The 25,387-nt window shown below is 36.0% G+C and overlaps 1 protein-coding gene across 3 annotated transcripts in view; it reads right to left on the bottom strand.

Annotated features, from left to right (window-relative positions):
- NAV3 (neuron navigator 3) overlaps nucleotides 1-25,387 on the bottom strand; it is a gene marked incomplete at its 3' end in the record, with an annotated part of 362,964 nt that overhangs the window by 6,825 nt on the left and 330,752 nt on the right. The window contains exons 26-38 of one of the 3 annotated variants that reach the window (XM_082850415.1): nucleotides 25,172-25,192; nucleotides 24,320-24,492; nucleotides 23,979-24,044; nucleotides 22,594-22,747; nucleotides 20,957-21,131; nucleotides 15,972-16,069; nucleotides 13,364-13,459; nucleotides 12,918-13,086; nucleotides 11,533-11,768; nucleotides 5,073-5,227; nucleotides 3,956-4,027; nucleotides 3,176-3,372; nucleotides 2,119-2,237 (exon numbers count right to left, since the gene is read on the bottom strand). In XM_082850415.1, the coding sequence (XP_082706541.1) occupies nucleotides 2,119-2,237; nucleotides 3,176-3,372; nucleotides 3,956-4,027; nucleotides 5,073-5,227; nucleotides 11,533-11,768; nucleotides 12,918-13,086; nucleotides 13,364-13,459; nucleotides 15,972-16,069; nucleotides 20,957-21,131; nucleotides 22,594-22,747; nucleotides 23,979-24,044; nucleotides 24,320-24,492; nucleotides 25,172-25,192 (1,731 nt within the window). The remainder of the gene's footprint in view (nucleotides 1-2,118; nucleotides 2,238-3,175; nucleotides 3,373-3,955; nucleotides 4,028-5,072; nucleotides 5,228-11,532; nucleotides 11,769-12,917; nucleotides 13,087-13,363; nucleotides 13,460-15,971; nucleotides 16,070-20,956; nucleotides 21,132-22,593; nucleotides 22,748-23,978; nucleotides 24,045-24,319; nucleotides 24,493-25,171; nucleotides 25,193-25,387) is intronic. The other 2 variants (XM_082850416.1, XM_082850417.1) reach the window with 2 other exon arrangements.

Below are 25,387 nucleotides of genomic sequence, written 5' to 3'. Positions count from 1 at the left end.
CCTCCTGCCTCCTGCCACCAACCCCCACCAACATCCAGCTACTCCCTATATCATGGTTGAACCAGCTTTCACACTCACCTACTACTAAACATCTAGTACCACAGCAAAAAACTTGAGATCTTTTAATCCCGCCTCAAAAAATTTTTTTGAAGTATCTCTCAGTTTGGGAAACTGGTATTACCTTAGTGATTATGCCTTTGTTTAAATGGAAGCTTTATAGTATGGTAATTCTCAGGACAGTGTTTTATAAATAATATTGACTTAAATATTAAAAACACTATGTAGTTAAAAAAATGAGATCTAAGGATTTTTAGGTATTATGGTTTTTGAGTTTTTAAAACGCTTCTAATTCTTTCTAGATATTAGCAAATGAATACGAAATAAGGAGAATTTCACATATAAAGATTTGGATCATAGTTTATTAATACTGAAATAGTATCTAGAGAACAAATAATTCATTTAAATATTTATTCTAAAATTATGACTCTGAATATTTTAAATACATTTTCATAAAAAAATATATATATATATATATTTTTTTTGGTAAAAATGGTTGAAATCAAGAGACCCAACTCACATCTGAGATAGCATAATAGTTTTAGAGGAATCCTCACATGTGCTATGTTATACTTGAAAAATAAAAACCTTTGGTACAGTCTTTAATTTTGTTGGAGACACTTTCTGGGGCTAGTTTGGCTTATACCCTTAAAAATATGAAATTGAGTTACTTAAATATGGATTAGAACCAATTGATAGCATTCTCTAGGATCATTACCTCTGAATTTTCAGAACACCCTCATAATATGATAGTTCTAAATCACTGCCATGCCCTTCTACTAGGTGAGGAAAGCATGATGGTAAAAGGAAGCAAAATGAAGTAAAACAGAAAACCAGTTTTTTTAGACAGTAAAATAAAGAGTTAACACAGTATTGCAGATGACAAAATGTGAAAAGCATGAAGTATATCTTAATTCTAGCAGCAGCTGTGATAACCAGAAATAGAGATGCCTAAGCAAAATACTACCTAAACCTTAGCTAAGTTATTGTAAAGATGACTGGATTTTTCTGCCACAAGTGTGGTAATTATACAATATCAATCTTAAAATATTCACACGTAAGTTTTATAATTCTACAATTTCGTGAAATTTCAACTTCAACATAAGGAAAAAATCAAGAGTGATGGAAAAGGGATGATACGTTTTATTGAAGAAAAAGGGTTTTCTTATTAGTGATATATTTTGACTTCTTAGTGAAGAGTAAATAGAAGGGGTGGATGAAAGGTGGATGACAGGGACAGCAGGGGCGCTCCTAAACCCGCCTGCCATAGATTTTAAAAAGTCAAATGCCTTAGATTTAGAGCACTCTCATAAATAGTAAAGGATCTTACAAGTGACGTTAAAGGGCTTCAAACAAAGAAATATCCTAAAGCAAGGAAACTATAAGCAAAAACTACTTGTTGCAGATTAGATAAGAAGAGAATAAATGATCAAGGTCCATATAAACATGCCTTTCTTATAAGATGCAGAACTGTGCAATTAACTAGCTATCTAATAAGCACAGGTCTGGGGACTTCCCTGGTGGTCCAGTGGTTGAGAATCCATCTTACAATGCAGGGGACGCTGGTTCGATCCCTGGTCAGGGAACTAAGATCCCCCATGCTGCAGGGCAACTAAGCCCATGTGCCACAACTAGAGAGTCCTCGCGTCGAAACTAATGACCCTGCATGCCACAACTAGAGAGAAGCCTGCGCACTGCAACAAAGAGTCCACGTGCCGCAACGAAAATCCCGGGTGCTGCAACTAAGACCCAGTGCAGCCAATAAATAAATAAATAAATATTTAAAAAAAAACAGGTCTGTAAACACCTATGGCAATAAATTTGGCCTTCAATGTGTACTTGTTAGAATAACTGTGCTTTCTCTTTCTCCTACATATTTATTCTCAGAACAGAAAAAAAGTAGTGTATACTATTTGTTCTTTCAAACTTCACCACTATATTTATATAGTTCATGCCTTATTTTTCTGCACAAATACTCAGAGAAATGAATTATTTTTGCTTTTAAAGGATGATTTTTTTCACTTAGTTTTTTAAAACAGTAAAGAAAATTGAGTACTATACCTGCAGACCTTCTCTCACTGCCTCCAGAATATAAGGTACCAAAGAATAGTTCCAGAGATCCATGAACCATACTCTAGAACCTTCTACATCCATGGGGCAAGGAAGGAAAAGTCGAGGACCTGAGAAGAAACAAATAACAAAACATTTTTAAGAACCATTATATGTAGCAATCTAAACCCATATTTAGACACCATTTGGGGGGAATGTTTCTTATAGGATTCTTAGAAAATTATAATCTCGGCCAGTTTGATTATATTAAAGTGTGTTTCACTGAAGACCCAATCTCCAGGACCCTCCTTTCTCTTTACACTAAAACCTTCATCTAAAATGTAACATTTTAGCATTAGGAGAAACCTTAAAGGTCATAATCCAGTCAATCTGCCCCATTTTACAAATGACAAAACTATGCTGGAATGAACTGTCAAATATAAAATATGTCATTATTTGCAGAAGTGGGTCTCTGCCTTGGTCTTCTGATCACAAATATAGAATTGTTCTTTCTAATTTACCCTGTGTCTTTAGTGAGTATGTCTTTATGATCCACCGCAATGGGAAAGGGACATTTTTTTCATGCAATTTAAGAAGGAATACAAAAACAAACATCTTTATGCCAACTCAAGAAAATAATTCAAACAATTTTGTCTTCATGAAAAATGTAAAACACTTAAATTATCTCTAACTAAAATCTTCTCTCACAACTATATTTGATATGAGCCATAAGCTAATATTTGTTTTTAGCATAAAGAAAGGTACTCTAAACAGACACAATTTATTTCAAATGGTTATCTGATTTTTAGATATTTGTCTATATTAAACTTATTTGATGTCAGTAAAATCTTAGTAAACCATAATAGTCAGACAAAATGAATCTAATTAGAAATATTTATGCAAAGCTTGGAAGAAGGCAAACTTTCAGAAGGAAAAAAAAATGAAAACTTAAATCTCTGGAAGCTTGAAAAACATTAGCTTCACTTGTTATTTTCTGTCCTCCAATCTGGCCATCTTTACCACGTACTCGTAGTTCCTGGAAATGGCATATTGCAATTTTGGAACTCACCAATGGTAACATCAGAAGAACTGTGTGTTTCCAAAAAACTGTTGAGATGATGCCATGTCTTAGGAATCCAATCTATAATTTTGACTAGGTCATTATTGCGTATGTTCCTTTCAATTTCCATCTCTATCAGTTTCCTTCGAAGATATCTGCCTAAAAAGCCTTTTACTGGTTCTGTGTGGTTTGCACATAGTATCCACCTACAAAAAGAGAGAAAAAACCCAAAAACTCAGAAATCTTTATATAAATTAAACTTTTATATAAATTAAACTTTAAGTCTACAGTGATTCTCTTTCCAATATAAAGTAATAATGTTCCTAATTTAATTGGTGGCCATATGTTAATGATCAAAGGGATGAGAAGGTCTATTAGCATTAGAGCTATACTGTAACTAACTTTCCATCTTGAGCTAAAGAGAAGCTTATGTGCGTCACAGCAGTGAGTGGGCATGTACAGGCTGAGCACTCTTCTGTAGGAGAATCACAAATCCTGAAATAGGAACTGTCTTCACATTTCTCACACTTAGAAAAAAAGTGCTCTACTTTAGCCAGGACATAGTGAGCAGAAAAAACATTTCTTTTTTATTCTTTTTGAAAGAAACACTCTGATTACAGGTTGAGGATCACAAAATGTCTGCTTGAGAAAGAGTGTCAGAAGAAGTGAGAATTATTTTCACACCCCAGGTCACCACTGGCAGGATTTCTCAACGTACAAATGGAAAAAACAATAACCAAAAGCAAACAGAAAAGAGACAATATTAAAAAAAATTCAATTTATCTTCACCTGAAATTGTGATGCAGCTCTAGATTTGGTGATGAAGAAACTCCCTGATTCATTGTTCCAATAATATATGGACTGGGGAAAAAAAAGAAAATTTATATGTACTAAAGGTAAAAGAGATTAATACATTAAAATTGTCTGCAAAAACAATTTAGATAAATATGGATTTTTCCATTTTAACATTAGGCTATAAAAGGGTAATTTTGTAGTGTTTGGTTGGAAAATGACAAAGATCACTGAACTGGAAATTAAGATTTGGGGTTCTAATTTCAGATCTGGCATCCTAAGCAAATCATTTTCCCTCTCTAATCCCATGTTTTCTCATCTATGAAATGAAAAGATTAGACAGAATAATCGCAGTGATCTCACTCTACTCCAACATCTTATGGTTCTTGTGCTTATAATCTAATTCATTAATTTTTTTCCTTTGCTTCATAATTATTTCAAAGGTTCTTAATAACATGAAAGAATTTGTATTCTTGTTTCAATATTTATTTTATGCTGATTAATTTTTAACATTTAAAAAATCTCTAGCAGAGATAACTGGGTTACTTGCACCATTAAAACTAACATTTATGTTGTTGTTCTTATACGTCCTTTTTTAGAGGCCATACTATAGTGAATCTTAAGTGGGTTTTCAGATTTTTTTTATACCCTACTTTAACCTTTTCTTTCATGTAAATAGTTAAAAATTAGAATCACTAGTGGAGAGAGGTATATCTGAATGTATTAAAATTATTTCTACAGGAAGGCTGAATTTAAACTTTAAATGGACTAAGAGTGAAACAAGAGCTCTATAGCTTCGTTCTAGTTCTTAATTTCCCTGATTCAAACATTCCATCATTGATAATGGTCTCCCAGACTTCCAGCATACCTGTAGAAGTTAACATCATCAAGTAAGTAATGTTGCCATAAAAGTGCCTGGGACGCAATTGTTGAATGAATAAATAGATGTTCTAATGAACACATAGAGGTTCTTTGGAAATATGGTATAATAGTAATGAAGGCTTCTCAAATTAATAGCATCCACTATACGTCTTAAAAGGTATAAAGGCACAAGAATGCATATTTGATCACCATATTTTCATATCTTATCACTCGAAATATTTCACAAGCATACCATTTATTGTATTTACAGTTGAGAAAACCATTGAAGATATCACTCAAAGAGCCCACATGATGAAGATTATCAAGAATTATTACAACTGGAAGCTCTACACCGTTATTATCTGCACTGCACTGTTCAGCCAGGTTAGCTAGATATTGTTGCAATTCCTTTAAAAAAAAAAGAAAACAAATATGTTAATGAGAAATTTATACCAATGGAAAGCAATTCATAGTTTAGGAATGATACATTTTGTCGTCCATCCAGGTTCTTTGATTAAAACTCACAGATCATTCCATTGATATAAAACCTTACTCTACAAAGCAAAAAAACATCCAATGTTGAGAGGATACACTTTTAAAGGAAAGAGAAAAGCCAGTACAGGACACCTGAAGTAAATATAAAGCTGTAAACACAAGGACACACTCCTCAGTTGTTTTCTCCCTGGAAGAAAAGTGAAAAAAAAAAAAAGAATTCTGGATATGAGCTCTTAGGATAAACCACAAATACTGAGTTTCATTCTTGTTTTTGGTATTACAATGATAAAGATGGATTTTAGCAAACCTTATAATTTCAAGTATAGACTAAATCCAAGATGGTACCCCTAAGTTTCCAATAAGACTTTAAATATTTTAATTCCAATTCATTTTGATGAGGTGCATCTGAAAATACAGGCCTGGGACTCAAATAAAACTGTGGTTGGTTGGTTGATTTGTTATTTATTTATTATCTGCTTGCAATTGTTGTAATTTATAACAACAGACAAAATGTGTTATAGTTCATTAGGTCACTTGACATTAGCATTTAGCATTTATTAAGCTTCTTGGTTCTTTACAGATATTATTCCTTTCTAATAGCTTTTAATCTAAATATGATAACCAGTTCACTGATTGCTCTCACAGATGGGTAGGCCAGAAATATAATTAGATTTCTTAGAATTATCCTAATCAGTAAGAGCATTTCCATAATATTTGCATATTTACAATGACACTTTCCATTTGTACATCTTGAGCAGGGTTAAAAAACAATTTCATGATGGAGCTTGAATAATGAATAGAATTCCAAATGATAAGTATGTAGTTTTTTACTCTTTCAACACAGCTTTAGCAAGCGCCTACTATGTGCCAGGTACTTTTATATTCAGGCATTAGAGTTGATAGAAAGGCAGGCCAACAAGTAAGTCTCAAGGCAATGTGATAACTGAAACGCATAAAACACTATAGAAAAACTAAAGAGAGGCATCTAATCCAGATTTAAGGTTCATAGAACTATAGCGTATGAGGGCAGGAGCTACAATTGAAGAATAAAGAGTAAAGCGTAAGAGGTGGAAGATACGAGTGTGTGATGTGTTGGGAGAAATATTGGTGTTCTGCTTTTGCAAGAGAAATGGTCCATGGCAGTAGTGATCTCAATGAAAGGGGAAATCGAAAAGACTTTGAATCCATGCAGTGGAATTTGGATTTTACTATATAAGCATGTGCACCATTCATATGTTGTTGTTTTCCCCAGGGTAGAGAAATTTATTTATCGAAGGAAACATACATGTGAAGAATAGGATGATTAATTAGAAATGGAAAACACATTCAAGATGCTTACTGCCCAGAATAGGTTAGGCATGTATATAGATAACTAAAATTCACAGTGAAAACTAATACGTTACCTCAAAAGAATATACACTAAAGATTTTGTTCAGAGCATGTAAAGATTACTTGTAGCTTCTGGGAAAGACTTTGTGGTGGCAGTATTATTTGCTATTAACCCTTTATTTTAAAGATTAGGTAATACTGTGATGCTTAAAAATGGAAGAAGAGCTTTCTTCATAGATGGAGAAGAACAAAGGCAGAAACATAAAAATATGATATCCATGTAGGAAAAACCCAGTAGTATATGTTTTGTGAAAGAGTGGTAAATAAATTGGAAAGGAAAGTTTGCAACCTTGAATGGTTGGTAAAACTACTGGACTTTTCCTACTGACAGTGAAGAAACATTGACTATTCTGGGGATCTGAGTGATATAGTCAGAATCGTGATTTCAAAGTGTGGTAAGTATATTGCAAAGGAGGAAGAGAAACCAGTCAAGAGATACTGAAATTGCTGAAGCCAAGAGACACTGTGGGACTCAAGAGATATAGTAGAAGTATGGGAAGATTTTTGACCTAGAGCAGAAAGCAGTGGGGAAACACTGCAGGATTTTAATGTGGTCAGCTTTTAATTATGAAAGAAGAATTATGAATGAATAGAAGACATTCTGTCTCCATGAGGTGCAAGGATAAAGAGGCCGAGAGAAAAGGGGGATTTAATGCAAGTTGTAAGTCAAGCAGTTAGTAAACAATTGCAATAGTCCAAGTAAGTGACAGAGTGTTTATTTGGGTGGGAGGGTAATGGTAGTAGAGATGGATGAAAGAAGATGGATTTGTGATATATTTTCACAGATACATCACAAATATACAAGAATTGAAACTGGCATTCCTAAACATGTATATTTAGTATGCTAACGAAAACATACTTGTAAGCTAATAGAAATGCCTACCATATGGAAGAGTGGGCATGGCCAATAGTGTCCAATTGGAGCCAATACAAGTTGAAACAAGGGAGTTATCCAGATGAGAACAGAGGTGGGAGAGAACAGAATGTTGGGGAATATTTTCATTTACTGGAAGGTGAAGGAAAAACAGTCAGTGAAAGGCACTGAGCAGCAGCTTACTAGAGGGTAGGAAGGAGACAAGGAGAGAATGATAATCATGAAAATCAGAACAATTTCTAGAAAGGGGGGATCAATTATAGCAATTTAGTATATACGGATCAAAAGAGGGAGAGAGAGGTGGGGGGAGAGGAGGAGGTGGTGGAGCTGAAGGGGGCAGGGGAGGGGGAGAAGTTTGAATTGAATTTGGTAAAGAAGAATCACCGGGTGATTTTGGAAAAATAGGGCCATTAGATTCTATTGTGGTCCTCTCTCATCTTGAGAAGGGTAGTAGATCCCTTTGGGAATCTAATGAAAGCTACGGACCAGTCACAAGTAGAAACAGGCATACACAAATAATTTGGTCATACAACTTGAGTTTTCTCAAACCTCTCTGAAATCACTTCATGATCCCCACTCTAGCTTAATCAGGGTAAAATCTTAGATTGAAGTACTGATACATTAGCATTAGAAGTTTCATGTCCAAGATCTAATCAGGCAGAAAAAAACAGGTATATCTACTAGATGGACATTGATAATGAGATGAATCCCATGCTTTGAAAATATACACAGAACACAGCAGTTATACAAAAACTATTGATCATTGCTATCTCTGATTTTGACTCCAGACACACTCAGAATGAATCCGCCAAGTCCAGCTTTCTGATCTTTTCCCACCTAACCTTCCAAGTGGCTTCAGTTGGCCACATATTCTCTACTTAATCCATCCCTAGCCTCTGGGCCCACCATATCAAATGTCACAAAGTGTAACTGTTTATGTGTCCTGCTTTCAATCAAAATATTCCAGCTGGCAACTCGAGAGAGGGCTTGAAGAGTGGGAAGAGGAAAAGAATCTGAAATGCAGAGGGAACAAAAACATGAAAAGATTTTTTTCATTTGATGGTTTATTATTAGCTTTTTTCGGAATCAGTGAGTGATTTGTGGCTTTGTCTCTTCAGAGCTATCGAAGGCATAGCAGAAAGCATGTCAGCAGTTACACAGTTCCATTTCTCAGGAAAAGAATTTATTTTGTACCTCATTCACCCTTTCCTTAAGTAAATCTACACTTGGCAGCATCCTTCCTACAATCCCAACCTGTCATCCCCATTTCTCTATACCACTCTCACATACCATCAACCCCCCCGAAAATAAAGTGTGGATTCTCTGACAATTTGGCAAGAATTGGCCAAATTCTCTGGCCATGACTTGGTATGCAACGTTACCGACAGCTCATTCAAATCTTACAAACCTAAAGAAACAATAAGCATTTGTTAGTTGTAGTTTGTGCTTTCTTGGTGATGAATGCCATGTGATTTGTCCATGGATTTCTTCCTATTACTGTTTACTAGCATCATTTGTTCTGTTCAAAGGCTCTTGGCAAGCTTCATTTTTCATCAGTTTGTAATAACAAAGATTAAACTGACCTCAAAAGGGCACAAGTGCTTTTATTCAGAAAAAGTAGAAAATAAGAGCGCTGGATATATTTGATCAAATTTTAAAGGACATATAAATTATTATTAAGAATATCTCCAAGTACTAAACAATTTTTAACTGAAATAAAAAGAACTTATATATAACAGTATATTTTGGAGTGAGGCAAATTTTAGAACTAACGTTAAGTTACCCTACTTTATTTTAGCATGTCGAATTATATCCAAGTCAATCTATCTGATTCGAAACTTGATTTTAAGTGATTCTCCAACTTTATCAAAATGCCTGTTTCCTCTAATAAATCTATTCTTCTCTCATCTTCCAACCACTTGTTTTTTTCATAACAGAAGTAACTTCTAAAGAGTTCTGTCACATCAACATTAAGGAAACACCAAAGAGAGCACTGAGGGTAATTAAGAGATGTCAATTCTTTCATCATTTTGGCTGAAAAGAAAACAAAATGTGCTAAAAGCTTTTAAATAAGGCTATGAGGAGACCCAGAATTCACTGGAGGCATTAAAGGTATAGGCTGAAGCAAATAACTGTGCTCTTCCTGCTTCTGCTTAAAGAAGAGTTCAAGGCTTCCCTGGTGGTGCAGTGGTTGAGAGTCCGCCTGCCGATGCAGAGGACACGGGTTCGTGCCCCGGTCCAGGAGGATCCCACGTGCCGTGGAGCGGCTGGGCCCGTGAGCCATGGCCGCTGAGCCTGCGCGTCCGGAGCCTGTGCTCCGCAACGGGAGAGGCCACAACAGTGAGAGGCCCGCGTACCGCAAAAAAAAGAGAAGAGTTCAATATTCTGTCTCAGGTGCCATGTCTCTCCCTACTTGAAATGAGAATGGGTGGTTCAACCACAATCCAAATAGTGTTGAGTTCCAAAGAAACATTCGGAATTCATGTGCTGTATTGAGTCCACATTAAGAGATCCCATCATGCTTTATACACACCTTTGTTCTCCTTGAAAAATACATATAAGCCAATTTTGAACAAAGATCCGTGTATGTGATGGGGGTGGGTGGTCTGTATGTGTCTCTGTGTATTTGTGTAAGAAACCATTACAGTATTGGGAACCAAGAGCTATAATTAATAACTGCAGGCAACCCTTAGGTGGTGCTTGCTACTTGTACTATTCTCTCCCTCTCCCTGCTTCTATCTGTCTGTCTGTCTGTCTGTCTCTCTCTATCTCTCTCTCTCTCTCTCACACACACACACACACACACACACACACACACACACACACACACAGATACACACCCATTTAGTCCTTATCACAACCCCACTATTTTTTCCCATTTTACAGCTGGGAAAAGTAAGGCACAAAGAAATGTAACAATCAGCCCTAGGTCCCACAGTTGGTCAGTGATATGGACTTAATGAACTACTCCTTTAAGAAATTTTTGTTCACTAAATTAAATGTCTTGTTTATGTCAAGAATCCAGTGGGTTTGGGTTGCTTTGGGGAGTCATGTTTCTTTTCTAAAAATTTGCAGGCCAGAGGTTTCTGCGAGACTGGGTCAGTTTAGATCATCTAAACAGGTTATCTCTAGAAAAACAACAGAACCCAGTATCATCTGGATATCTTCAAGGTATTGCTTATACCAGATGTAGTTTCCTAAGAGAACCTTAGGTTGCACTGATTGAGAATGTAAATAACTATAGGCAAAAATAGTCCAGTGTTAGGAATATGTTAGACATCAACTATTTCCTTCTTAGGATTCTTTATTTCACTGTGAATATACGAAAGTACTGGCTGGGTTTTATAGCCCCTCATGCCTATTTAAGAGCTGAGAGCACTCAGGATGATTATGGTATATTAAACCTTAGCAGATGGTGAAATGGAATATTGTTCAATTTCCTAAGGTTCCTAAGCAGAAATCCTATAGAAATATGATGTAAACAAATTGCTGCTCCCAGAATTTCTGCTTAGAATATATTAATTACACCCAAATCCCCATTGCTGCAACATCCCAGTTAATTCCTACTTATTTATTATGACCTAGACCAAGTATTGGCTTTTATAAAGCTCTGATTCCTGCAGGAAGAGTCATGGCCTCTTGTTTCTGTGGTATTTGCATGGATCTCTTTCTGCTCTAATACTTCCTAAATGATGTCTACGAGAAATCAGACAACAGAGACTCTGTCCTTTTCTTCTGTCCATTCTCAATGCTTGTGAATACCTGATACCTGAATGTCACTGAGCAGTCCTGTTCAAATTCATGAAATAGGGTTTAGTCATTCACCAGATTCTAGTTTCAGCCGAAGAGCTGGATATGTTTCCATGTACAATATGGAAGTTTCATATAATCTTAAAGCTTAGCTGCTTAAGACACAGATAAATAGCAGCAGTTGTCTTAGGAGCCTGTGACTTACCTTACTAGACTTGTGGTCCACATTAAAAGTGGCAATTGCATCCTCTGTTTTCTTCCTCCCAGATTTGGTTATTACATATTCAGCAAGTTTGTTTGCTAAATAGGTCTTTCCAGTACCACTAGGTCCTGAGAGTATAATTCTGTGATGCTCCATCAACAAGTTAAAGTACCTTTGGGTAATTGGTTTAGGAATCAGCGTATCAAAAACAAAACTGTCCAAACTGTTTTCTTCTACCCCTGAAGGGAGAAACAAAGGGAAGAGTGTGGCTTATTGTTCTACATAAGCTTGAAATTAAAATAGAGTGTCAACTGGCAACTGGGCTTTGTTAGCCATTGGAATGCAATCCTTGCAAGATACTTTCCTTGACATTTTGATCCCACGTGTGTTGCTATCTTAAGACAGAAAACATCAGTAATAAGGCAGAGTGAACATCCAAATGAAAGCAGGTTTTTCCTCTTTGCTTAGACTTCCCTCGTCTATTTCATGCTTCTCACTTATGTTTCCACAAAGAGATGGAAGCATTACTATGAATTCTATCATAAAATCCTCCTTCTCTTTGAAGGTGGTAGTTTTGTTAAGAATAAATGTAAAAATTAAAAGTATAAAAGTGTGTATGTTCTTCTCTTTTTCTTCCTCTTTCCTCCTTCTCTTTATTTCCCTCTAGCTCTCATTATACATCCCAGCGGTACCACCCCTTAAGCTTTTGAAGAATATAAATATAATAGGTATTTGGTAAGGAATTAAGAAGGAGAGCAACAGTTTCTCCTTTTACTCACCCAATTACCTGAATCATAAAATCAAATATTGACAAATCCCTCTATTAATCCATAGTTTATATAGATGTGTTCTGACTCTTTAACATATATGAACAAGGAATTATGGATACAAGCATACTTTAGATATTCCATTTGCCTAGAATTAGTCACATTATTCAAAGCAAAGAGAATTTCTCATCCCTGATTCTTAACTTCCATTCTCTATCTCCAGTGGGTACTTATTGGGTATACATATTTTAAAATTAAAGGTAAAAGAATGAATATATTACCTTGGAATATGCAATAAACTTTTTGAATTTCCCCTAAATCTAAGATGATAATGGAGAAAATCTAGAAAATTGAAATTCGCTACATCACATTTGTTTTTCTGAGTCTTGGAGAAACTTCGAAATTACATCTCAAAACTCAAAGAATTTCATTTACTTGGATTTTTGTGTTTTTAGTAGGATTTTAGTGTTTTAAATATAAATACAGCTCATATCATATCAAAATTATCAAAGTGGTTAACATAGTTTTCAAATATGAAAATTTGAAGGGAAACTGCAAAAAAGAAAAGAAAAGAAATGTTGGTAAAAAAAATACAACTGTGCTTTTCATTTTTATTCTTACCTTTCAGGTTCACAGTGATGATGTTATTATCGCCGACAAGGTATCCACAAGGCAGCAGTTCAGGCACTTCTAGGTTATGGGATCTAATTAAATCTCCTATACAGTAGCTGGCAATGCAGTCAGAGCTCAGACCAAGGCTAGTGGATGTATCAATTCGGAACACATATTCCTGAAATGGTATACACAAAAAAGGAAAGTCAAAACAGAGGTCCAACTCCTCTACAACAAATACAAAACTCATGGGGATGTGAAGCTAGCTATCAAGAATTTTAGAAATGGGTAATATAAGAACAATTAATATCAAACAGCATAAAGAGAGAAAACTTTCCTTAATATTTGAAATGGAAGAGAGGAAAAGCAGATATCTCTATGCCATTAAAGCTAAGGGAAGCATCCAAAATGAAACACATTTGAAAATTAATATCAGGATGTCTTGCACAACTTACCTTAAAGAGACGTCTAATTACACCATCTAAGACATCCCACTTGGTTTTTCCACTGACACCAATGGATCCTATCAAATATGCCTGAGACTTCTGATCCTAAGTAAGAACAAAATAAAACAAGATAAAATCCAACTGTGTGTCTTTTTTTATTATGATATCTTCTACTAAAAAAAATTAATATTAGTGGTGATTAACACTAAAATATATATTAAACCTATGGGTTTTATAATAACAGACATACACAGTGGATTATACAAAATACCCCAACAAACAAACAAACTAACTAACAAAGTAACAGGATAGCAACAAAAACAAGAGAGAAAGAGATTAGATGAAGTGGTATGGTCAAGGAAAACTGATTCATGACCTGTTCAGTAGAAGGGAAAGGGCCAGGAGAGAACAAGTCTTCCGTTTTAATGCAGTGGGTGCATTCCTGAAGAGAAGCAACTTGGTAGGAGGGAAACAGTGATAGAGATGGAACAGAACTGTATCATGAGTCCTAGAGCCTCATCTTAATGTTTTTGTGATCTTATCTTTGTTAAGTCCAAAACTCAGTTTATTTTTTTATTTAGGTTATCTCTAATATCCAGTCCAGTTTTGAAAAATAAGTTATCCATGGTAGTATGGCATTCACATATTCACAACACAGGTCCCATTTTGAATGTATCAGAAAATTCAATATTTAGAAGAACTTGCCAGGGAATCCTACAGGACTCATTTTGTCAAGCAAAGAACTCCTTTATAATACAAACAAATGTCCCAAACTTATCGTTTTTGTAGGATGGGATTTTGAGGAATTTCTACATATATTAGAAAAGTAAGCAATTCAATTTATAGTCTAACTGAAGCCGTTTTTATGTTGACTGGAATGGTTACATGAGATAGTGATCATGACACCAGTATATATAATTAGACAGTTGATATATCACAATCCTGATTCTAGTCACCAACTTGCATAGTCCTTAAGAGGTGGAAAAATAACTGAGTCAGGTGTTAGAAGACATGGATTCCACAACACACAACATCTACCATGTAATTAAGAAATGTGATGTTAGTTCAAGTCACTTAGCTGGCTCAGAGCCTCAATTTCTTCATCTGCAACATTTAACTTTATAAGGGTAAATGATTATCGGCACTATTTAGATATAACCTGAAGCCAATATCTGTTACAGAAAAAGTTGAGAAATTCACAGCAAACCATTCTTATTTTGTAACAACTGTTATAGACTGAATGTTTGTGCCCCTCCCCCCAAATTCATATATTAAAGCCTCAACCCCCAATTGATGGTATTTGGAAATGGAGCCAGCAGGAGGCAATAAGAGCTAGATTAGGCCATGAGAGTGAGTCTCTCATCATGGGATTAGTGGCCTTCTAAGTAGGGGAAGTAGGAGACAGATCTCTTTCTCTCTCCCCAAGTACAAACACTGAGGAAAGTCCAAGTGAGGACACAGGAAGAAGGCAGTCATCTGCAACCCAAGGAGAGAGCCCTCACCAGGAACCAAATCAGCCAGCACCTTGATCTTGGACTTAATAACTGTGAGAAAATAAATTTCTGTTGTTTAAGCCACCCAATCTATAGTATTTTGTTATGGTAACCCAAGAAGACTAAGACAACTACTTTCCAATGTTCAAAAATATTATCTTTCAGAATTATTTTGAAAAAGAAAACTTGTTTTACAGCGTTATTGTAACTGAGTCAAAATGGACATGCATACAGTGCTTTTAAGCAGCTGCTTTCAAATCAGAGATCATTAGACTATCTAAGCTTCACTGAGACTATTACAGTCTTTTACATAAAGACCCACTTGGGAAATTCAGGCACAGATCTGCAGCTCAAGCAGAAAGTTTATGGCATTAGAATTCTTGGAATATATGCTCAGTGTAAAAATTCACAATTGCTAGCTCACTTTTCAAACTTCAATACTTCAATTATCTTAAAATTCTAAAGATTTTTTTGTTTTTCTGTCTGATAAAACATTTTTGGATACTTATAAATTTGTAGTTTTGGCCACTGAACTACAATTTCAACTTGAAATAATAGTTTTAGTTTCAAGAAGAGGCTAGGGTCAGAATGGCATTGCCAATTTGAAGGCACTATTTGATTCCAGAAAAATTAGAATATTTGCCTTATCATCTAAGACCTTGCTTTAAAATGATACACACAAGTAGCGTCAATGGAATTTGTCATACTGAGTTCAATAAAATATATCTTTCCAGTGTCTAGAAGAGCCATATAACTTATAGTCTCTTCTTTGTACAAAGACCATCTTGGCAGCTCTAGCAACATGTTTCTATACATCATAAATATCACCTGTATTTAGTTAGACAAAATGTTAATGTCAAAGAAAGCAATGTGCTTTTTTGGTTTTAGAAATGAGGGTGGCTGACAACCAATATTGTTTTCAGTGAATGAACGTGACATACTGAGACACATTTTTACCTATAGGATGATGTCATTTCTTTCGAGTCCCTAACTTTCAAGCTTTTATAATAGATTAGGCCAATGCCAAGACAAACACTGCTGATAGTGTATTTATGACAAATACTTATTTGATTCATGGTCATTCTCATCTTTTAGTAATAAAGAACTTAAGGTTAAAGAAATACCTTTGCTCGACCGTAGCCCTTGCTTATGGAGACTATAATTTTCACGCTGCGGCCATCTTTATGTCCGGTTGCATCACCAGCATCATCGAGCAAAATATCTACCAAATTTTCAAAGAAACATACACAAACACACACACACACAATAGAGTCACATTAGCTTGGATGTCTTTACTGTCATCGTTTTCTCCCTCATAGTTTTACATCTTTCAATGGGAATATTCAGATTTTCTGCCACCCATTCTAACCTAACTGGTTTGAAAAACCTCAGCTTCCAAGAAGATGAGTGACTGTGTTGGGTTAAAGTTTCCATCTAAGAATTTATTTCTGCTTCCAAAGATCTTCACCCAAGTGTTGGGCACCCATTGCATTTAGATGAGGAAATAAGGGGTTCCTTTTTTCTATTATGCACAGGTCTGAGTAATACCTGAGTAATAGTTACCATTTATAACTGTGACAAACTGAAAAGCAATCTGAGTTTTCTATCCAACCGAAAACATCCAAGCTCATCACCCATGTAATTATGAATGCAAAGGCGGTGAGACTGACTGTCAACTGAAATGATTTTCAAGCGTTTGGCACATTCCCTGCTATATGACTACTCACCTCGTATCGATAATTTTAGGTAATGTTTTGAATTTCAACCACGGCATTATACTTCCCCGCAGAAATATATTAATTATTGCTTTCCTGTTCTCTTTATGCTTATAGCTTCAAAACCAAAATAATACTTCTAGTAATCAGCTAAGAGTTACAGAAGCATGATAAAGCTAGCTAACCTTTAACCCACCAACCTTAAAATGTGATTAAAGATTAATTTTCAAAATATATGAGATTAATGTCCAGTTTGGAGAATGATTAAGGCAAACTATCCCACATATATGTTTTCATTTGACAAGGATGCTATTATGTTTAATATGAAGATAGTTTTCTGGGGACAAAGAAAACTTGGTTACGTGTTGAAGAGTACATGTGCCAGGTGACAAGAGGACTCAACTGCTCAAAGTGTAAATTTAGAGAGCCAAGGACTGTGACTGTACCATTACAGAAGCAACAATTTCATCAAGTGCCTTCTGAAAATGAAATGCTTCTATTATAATATATAATAATAATATATATAATAATTAGGAATATGCAATTTTGCAAAGGAAGGAGTTTATAAAATGCCATAACACCAAAACAATAAAAAAAAACACTTAGAGTTTAAGGAATATGGAGTTTTTTTGCTAGAAATTTTTAAATTGTCAGACAATCTTCCTTACTGAAATTTATTTTTTTTTTACTAGATTAACATCCTCCCCGTCTCTCACCATTCTTCCTATCCAACTCAAACCTCTTCCTTAAGTGTCATTTTAATTCTCTTCTTGCTCCTTTTCTCAAAAGTTTAAAGTGGCTTATCGTTCACATCTAAATATCTTGTAATTCATGCCCAAATTACCTCTTTAGTACTTTGCTCAATTATTCATAACTTCATAAATATTCAAAAATATTTATTTTTAGCTGACAGTTTATTAAGCATCACAGAAATCAGGAGCTGTGGATTTCCCTGCTGGAGCTGTGGTTAAGAATCTGCCTTCCAATGCAGGGCCGTGGGTTTGAGCTCTGGTCTGGGAAGATCCCACATGCTGCGGAGCAGCTAAGCCCGTGTGCCATAACTACTGAGTCTGCGCTCTAGAGCCCACCAGCCACAACTACTGAGCCCGCATGCTGGTACTACTGAAGCCCGTGTGCCTAGAGCCCATGCCCCGCAATAGGAGAAGCCACCGCAACGAGAAGCCCACGCACCACAACAAAGGGTAGCGCCCACTCGCCGCAACTAGAGAAAGCCCACACACAGCAACCAAGACCCAACGCAGCCAAAAATAAATAAATAAATTAAAAAAAAAGAAATCAGGAACTGTGTTGGGCACTGGGAGTGAATACCATGGTGAGAAGGAAGATGAATTCCCTGCTCTTTTGGAGTATACATTCTCAACAAGGTAATCTTTAATGTTTTAAGTGCTTTAGTAAAATGAATACAGTAGTTAAGAGTCAGGCACTGGAATCATCCAGATCTGGGCTCAAATATTAGCTCTATCACTTATTGGATGCATAATCTTGAAAAATTATCATGATCACTTTCCTAATTCTTGGGGCACAAAAGCACCAGCTTCGTAGGGTTATTGAGAACATAATAGAAAACACTTTTAAAGCACTTTATCCTCCTTGTTTAGTAAGTTTATCTGTTCTAACCATTACTCCTTTTCCCTGTGTGTTTATTCTAACTCCTTGTGTTGACAGTGGAAGGAGCACATCATGACTCACTCTGGGTGAGTGAGTCAATGTACACCCCCCCACCCACAGTACATTGACGGGATGATCGCCTGAACAAACAACTCTGAGTAAATACAAATAACAGCCAGTTTGAGATAAGGGTTCTCTGTGTTGTTTCATGGAAAATAAGTTAGAGTCCTCTGTCAACATTTTGAAAAAAGATTTGCCATTCTGGTTACAGTCAAGTGAAATTCCGACAAAAACTGAAGGTGTTTCAAACTTCTGTCTTCACTGGATGTATGGAACATGCACTATTATTTCAGGAACTGGACATTTGTCAATTAGCCTCTCTCCTGCCTACTTCTTTTTTTAAAAAAAAACCATGAACTCTAGAAACTTTTTCTATTAAAAAGCCTCAGCATAAAGGCACTTTTGATTTCCAATTTTGAACCCACTAAACAAGAGTGAAGGCAATGAAAACTTGACTTGAAAAGTATCCTAGTCAAGTGATGTCAAGCGATTTACATTTTTCTTGCTAGTTCAGACACAAGTATCGCTACTGAAAAATAGTTGAGGAAATAAAACAATATAGGACTAAAAATAAACCATGAAACGGGTAATTATAAAGCACATTTTTGAAAAAAAAACACCTCTCCTCACCAAATTGCCCCAAATTCTGAATCACGGCCATCAGTTAGATGGACACAGAAAATGTAAATTTAATTTCTTTGATTTTATATTTATCTTTATGAGTCCTAGTCTTTCCTAGACATTCATGTTGGTTTCATTTTTATATGGCTGTTCTTCCTAAACTACCTTCAGTACTAAATTTGCCTCCTTCAGGCCTTATCATATTTCCATAGGCTAAACCAAAATCATGTAACAGGCAGTAAAATCCCACCATTAAGCCATCCTATAGGGTACCAGTCCTTTTCTCTCCTTAGAAGCGAAGCTCCAGGACATAGGCAGGCACTGACTGCCACTAGGTGTGGATCCTACCTCACCTCTCTCAGGTTCATCACCGGCAAGCCAATGTATAGGATGTGACTCAGGACTCTCAGATTCTATACATTTAAAATTTTTGTTCTTTCTTTTTTCCCGCCTTTTGAAGAATGTGGATGATAACACTTCATAGACAATTTACACATTCAAGTTATTACCATATTTCTGTAGTTTTATTTTACCTAATGATTTATAAGCTCATTTAATTATGACATCTGTTTTTTCTTAGCTACCAATATTTCTTTTACTTGATGAGTATTCTCAAAATTCATTTTCCTTCCCCAGTCCCTGCCAAATGGTATAAACGCTGTTTTCATGAACTTCAGGAAATTCCTACTTGCCTTTTAGTTTCTAGTTACCTTTTATAAGAAGAAAGCAAGTATGCATTTGGGCCATTCATTTTACACCATGAAGGGCAGATGTAATTAGTAGAATTTTAAAAATTCTGACCTTTTAGAAGCAAGAGATATGATTCATTAAAATATCATCAATATCAGCTTGCTGTATTTCTTTTTTTTTCTTTTTCGTTTTCATCTTTATCTTCTTTTTCTATATTTTGGTGTAATTTAAGGCAAGCCATGAAGTTTCTCAATTCTATCATGGGATCTAAAATTGCCCAGGAACATGTATACATATTATTGGTTTCCAAGCGTCATCTAGTGGCTGTGCTTTGCAATCACTGCAGATCCTCATGTAAATCTTTCCTCAACTAAGTCTTATATACATAGAATGATTCGATGCCATAGAAGCAGTTATACTTTATAACTGAATAGTTCATCAGCTATTAAGACAACATTATGTCATATGATTCTATTTGCAATTGAATAAAACTGTACCCTTGTTCCATCATTAGTACCATTGAATACAATAATAGAATCCAGTGTGTTCTTTTTGTTTGTTGAAAATCTAATAGAGCTGCAGTCTGGGTGACGTAGTAGCATTATGTTCTCCCTGGGCCACATCATGCAGGATCATCTAGTCAAATTTAGGAATAGGTCCTGATACACTTGTATACGGGCTTCGTACACTTAAAACACTATCAAATTGCATGGGGTTCTGAGTATTATATTCATTAGTACTAACAATCATCACTGAGAATATTACTTTTTCATCCTATTTGTAACCCTGGAGGAAGTACTTCTCAAACGCAAGTAACTGTCTTAAAAAATGATATGAAAACCATATCTCTATGTCTTTTTACTCTTTCACACAGAATGTTCTTTTAAAATGATAATGAAGGGGTTTCCCTGGTGGCACAGTGGTTGAGAGTCCGCCTGCCAATGCCGGGGACACCAGTTCGAGCCCTGGTCTGGGAGGATCCCACGTGCTGTGAAGCAGCTGAGCCCGTGCACCACAGTTCTGAGCCCGTGTGCCACAACTACTGAGCCTGCGCTCTAGAGCCCGTGCTCTGCAACAAGAGAAGTCACCGCAATGAGAAGCCCGCGCACCGCAACGAAGAGTAGCCCCTGCTCTCCACAACTAGAGAAAACCCGTGTGCAGCAACGAAGACCCAACGCAGCCAAAAATAAATAAATAAAAGAAATTAAAATGATAATGAAGTAAAATAAATTTACAAGAGGAAAAAGGACTATTTCTGAGACCTAGGCCGTTAACATTTTTAAGAGAGTATGGGTGAGAGCTGCAGCTTGGGTAAGGGTCTCCAAATTCGAGGTCTCCGGGCTTGTGAAGTCAGAGGCATGCTTTGATTCAGGCAGGTGTGTGCACAAAATCACCTGAGGTAACAGACTCCGTGATGTTCAAATTGTTCAGAGAGAGTCCTAAGGACTGGCGTGAGGATGAGGAGGAAGTGCTACTTGCGGACTCAGACGGGGGCCGAGCTGGCTTCGCAGCGTTCCCCGTTTCTGCCTTCAGCCGGTCGTTTTCAGCCTTCAGTATTTCAATCTCATTCTGTTGTGAAGATGGAAACCATGAAAAACATAGAGCTAGCTTGATTGAGAAAAGGGTACCAACTCTTTTAACAGGGTCAATCGGTTCATGTATTAAATAAACCATGTGGTGACATATTAAATAAACAAACATAAATTATGAAAACAGGATTTCCTTCCAAAGAAGGAAAAGGAATCCCTTTCTCTGTCTCTCACATACACATATTCAGCTATTCACAAATACACACACTAACCAGTAGAATTTTGTATAATTTTTTAAAAATCTATCATATACTTGAGGAGTTTTCCAAATATGACATGGTCTTATGTGAATTAAGAATAACATAATTGAAGAGTTCATAACATTTCTCATTTTAAAAGTAAACATACACACTACTACATATATAAAAATAGATAACCAACAGGGACCTACTGTATAGCACAGGGAACTATACTCAATATTTTGTAATAACCTATATGGGAAAAGAATCTGAAAAAGAATATCTTTTTATATCTATATCAATCTATATATGTATATATATATTCAGTTATATACATATAACTGCATCACTGTGCTGTACACCTGAAACTAACATGACATTGTAAATCAGCTATGCTTCAATAAAATAAAAAATTTAAAAAAACTTAATAAAAATTTTTAAATGAAAGTAATGTTAAAATCTCATAGAAAATAATGCTGTTTGTAATACTTTGAATTCAGGGAGAGTTGAAAACCACAGTAAAACAAAAATAATATAAATAAGGTGATTTAAAATTACCACCTCAGGATCCTAACTAACGTCTGAAAAAGTTTTTGTTCCTTCAAAATGGGGCACTAAGCTCATAAAAACCACACAAGCCTATTGATGAATATATCCATTGGCAGATGAATCTGCTCAGCAATGAGCTTCTCCTATTTCAGTCAGCTTGTGGTACCAAGTGATTACTGGTTGACCATAATAAAACGAAAACTTAGTCTGAGCACAGACTGATTCTGAATTTAGCCTTCAGATGCTTCCAAAAAATAGAAAAGCTTTACTTCTACAGATGGCATTCTATATCACACTTACTTTCACATTTAGAAAGCTTGTGTTATATTTCTGTTGATTCCTCATTACGTTTGTTTTTCAATAGAAAACAGGTAAAGTCAGATTTCAAAAGAATAGGAAAAAGTTACCATAAGGGTAAATCATGGAAAAGTGAAGAAGCAAGGGCTGTAGTAGTTTCTCTAAAACCTTAGCTCTAGTACAGTGCCTTCAATGGTCCTTGAGTGCAACTGGCCAGTTGGCACTTCCACTTCCAAACCTGGATTTGACAAAATTCTCCATCCAGTATTGAGAAATGAGGTGCAGAGACCGAATAAACAGAGTGCATTTCCAAAAAGGATTTAAACATGAGATTTGTTTTTATGATAACTAAGAGAAGAGAATAAGCAGCATTTTAAATCTCTCCTGTTTGTTCCCTGAAGGTGCTTTCGGACCGACCTGCATCCGGTTCATGGCTTCTCGGATCTGATCGAGATGATGAGCAGAGCTGAGGGCCTCCAGCCGAATATCCGTTAATTTTAATTCCTTTTCTCTGAGCTCACTCTTCAGCTGCAGAATTATCTCTGCCTCAGCCTCTGTGCATTCACAGATCCTGAAGAAAGAAACAAGCACAAAATCAGTGGTTGGGGAAGCCAGAGGATTATGAAAGGCAATGCTTCTTTTAAAAGCTGAACTGCAATATTATCCAGCAGGTACATAGATTATTTGCTGCTGGCAATACCTAGAGAAAAGGAAAAAGAGTTTTACAGACAGTAATACATTCACAGGTTCAAAACTGAAAATAGTAGCCGTCCCTTTTAATCTTTTCTTCCTATTTTCTGAAGTTTAAAAACAACCTATCTTTACTGTATATAAAGTGATCCTCAAAATTCCCTTGTTGCTGATGTTTATGGAGCTGAAAAGTCATAATATTACTACATCTCATTCTACCATTTTTCAAGGGACTTGAGCCTCTATTTGAAACATGAAATTTGTTTAAAGCAAAGTTATTATGTCCTTAAAATGTTGATTTCTTGTTTTGTAAAATTTTGCAAAGAATAACCTTATTTGCCACAATACTATCTTCAGGTTACGATCAAATTCAATGTAAATATTGTAGAAAATAAATCAGGGAGATTAGTTTTGGATATTTAAATAATGGATGAGTGTTATATAATCCTCCTGGTAGGCTCAGCTGATTTAGGAGATCAGCTAATGAAACTGAATCACAGGTTTCAACCCAAATGAGCAGGCTACTTGGGGGCTGCCTGAAGGTAATATACATTATATCCTATTGTGGTTCTATAGACAGCTTTGTAGGAAGTATGTCAAAAGAATCTGTTTTATGTTAATGAATATCTTTTCCATTTAAAATGTGAGGACTCATTGCTGGTCACAAAATGATAGTGCTATGTTCTTTCCTCTAAGTCAGGAAATTATACAGGGTGTACAAGGGTCTTAAATGGTTCTAATAGTGGCCCTGCTTTATATGAGTTCTGGGTGAGCCACTGTCTTGGGCACACAAGGAAATCTCATTTAAATAGTATATAGAACAAAGAGAATTATCAGAGCACATGTTTTACATTCTAAATGTTTTATTCTTTCTTGTAACATCAACTAGTGGGATACTATAAAAAAAAATTATGCTAGATTATCTAACACAATTAAAGAACAAAGGATTGAAGTTTGGCTTGAGGAAACCAAATTTTACTTCCAAAACAGGAGGACAGAGAAGGTAGTCATTGTTGAAATGCATGCGAGTGATTTTAGAAAAAGCAAGAGTGAACACTGCTTAGGTTAGAACCAGGATCTTTGCAGTTTTCATGCATCACACTCCATTTTACCGGGATCTATGCTTGTAGATCACAGGGCCATTTTGCCGTTTCTTTGGTGGCCAGACAAGGGGTAACCTGCATTTAATGCACAGTTAGACAGATACATGGACAAATGCAAGTGAAAATAAGTGAAAATAATAACTTAGAAAAGGGGAGAATGAGATCAAGAACACTCAATTTCTAATGTATGGAGAGCAGAAGAGAAACAAATGCTGTCTGCTATTCTAAGGAAGATCTGAAAATAATCGGTATAGAGATGGTGCTGCAGTTCCATTTAGAACATAGATCTAGGCTTGGCCTGAAGTTGTCTTTAACAAATACTTCCGCAACCGGCAGAGGGAGCGACTTACGCTGAGGCGGACTGCGAGGGCTTCATGGAGGCTGACCCACAGTCACCCGCATTGTGGGGCAACTTGGGGGACGCTGGAAGGGACGAATCAGTAAGCTCTTCAATGTCCGAATGTGAGGATGGAGGCTTGGTGGACTTTTTCTTCCCAAAGGCTTGTTTGAATGAGCTTCTCAGCTGCAAGAAGGACAGAAATTACCTTCCTTGTCTATTTGCACTGGGGGCATCTTGCTTTGGGCCGTTAGTTTGCAGGTGCCATCCTAGCCACTGCCTGGGGTCAGTATGTATAAGCAAAGGATTAACAGCTGCAGCACAGTATCTCTAAAAAACAAAGATACCGTGTTTTGTGTTTTTGTTTTATTCTTGTATTAATCCAGCGCAGCGCAAACATGGAAGGCTTTTAAACAGTGCAGGGTCAAGGGCATGGCTGTCAGAGCACTCATTTAAAACGAAGTACCTTGAAGGGATCTCCGTTCAGAAGGCTCCTCTCTTCAAGGCAATTTGTTTTAAATGGCTGCTTTAGCGCTACAATCAAGTCAGGGCCTGCTGACAATATAAACTTAAAAAGCAAAATGAAATCAAATTCACCTAACACTTCATTAATTGTGAGTTTCTATTCAAATTTTCAGTTCCCGGACTATGAGAAACCAGAGTTGGTATGGCCTACAGCGCTATTCAGAAAGTAGTTTTACTTCTCTTTAAAACTGGAGATTAAAATGAAAAGACACAAAGAAAAGACATACAAGGTAACCTGTTTTTAAAAGGTATAAAAGCCTCCTGCCAAAATGAATAGCATTCATGCCAAGGGTGGGTATTTTTATAGATGCATGCCAAATTGTCCATGGTTTATATTCACCTCACTTCCTCTAGAGTTCACCTTGCAGAAACATGAAAGAGTGTGGAATTACAAATCAAGGGAATGAAGGCTGATCAGTATTTTAAAATATTACCTACATAAACATTTTTTTAAAACAGAAAAGATATTTCTCTCATTCTTTACAGAAAGCACTCCAGTAAAATCCTCTGCTAGTTATATTTTGGATTTCATCAAGAGTTCTACTTATGTAACATC

The sequence above is a fragment of the Leucopleurus acutus genome, assembly GCF_964270905.1.
Source record: "Leucopleurus acutus genome assembly, chromosome: 11".
In the NCBI taxonomy this organism is placed as follows: domain Eukaryota; kingdom Metazoa; phylum Chordata; class Mammalia; order Artiodactyla; family Delphinidae; genus Leucopleurus; species Leucopleurus acutus.
Note: the sequence above shows the minus strand (reverse complement) of the source record. Positions and strands in the feature narration are given on the sequence as shown.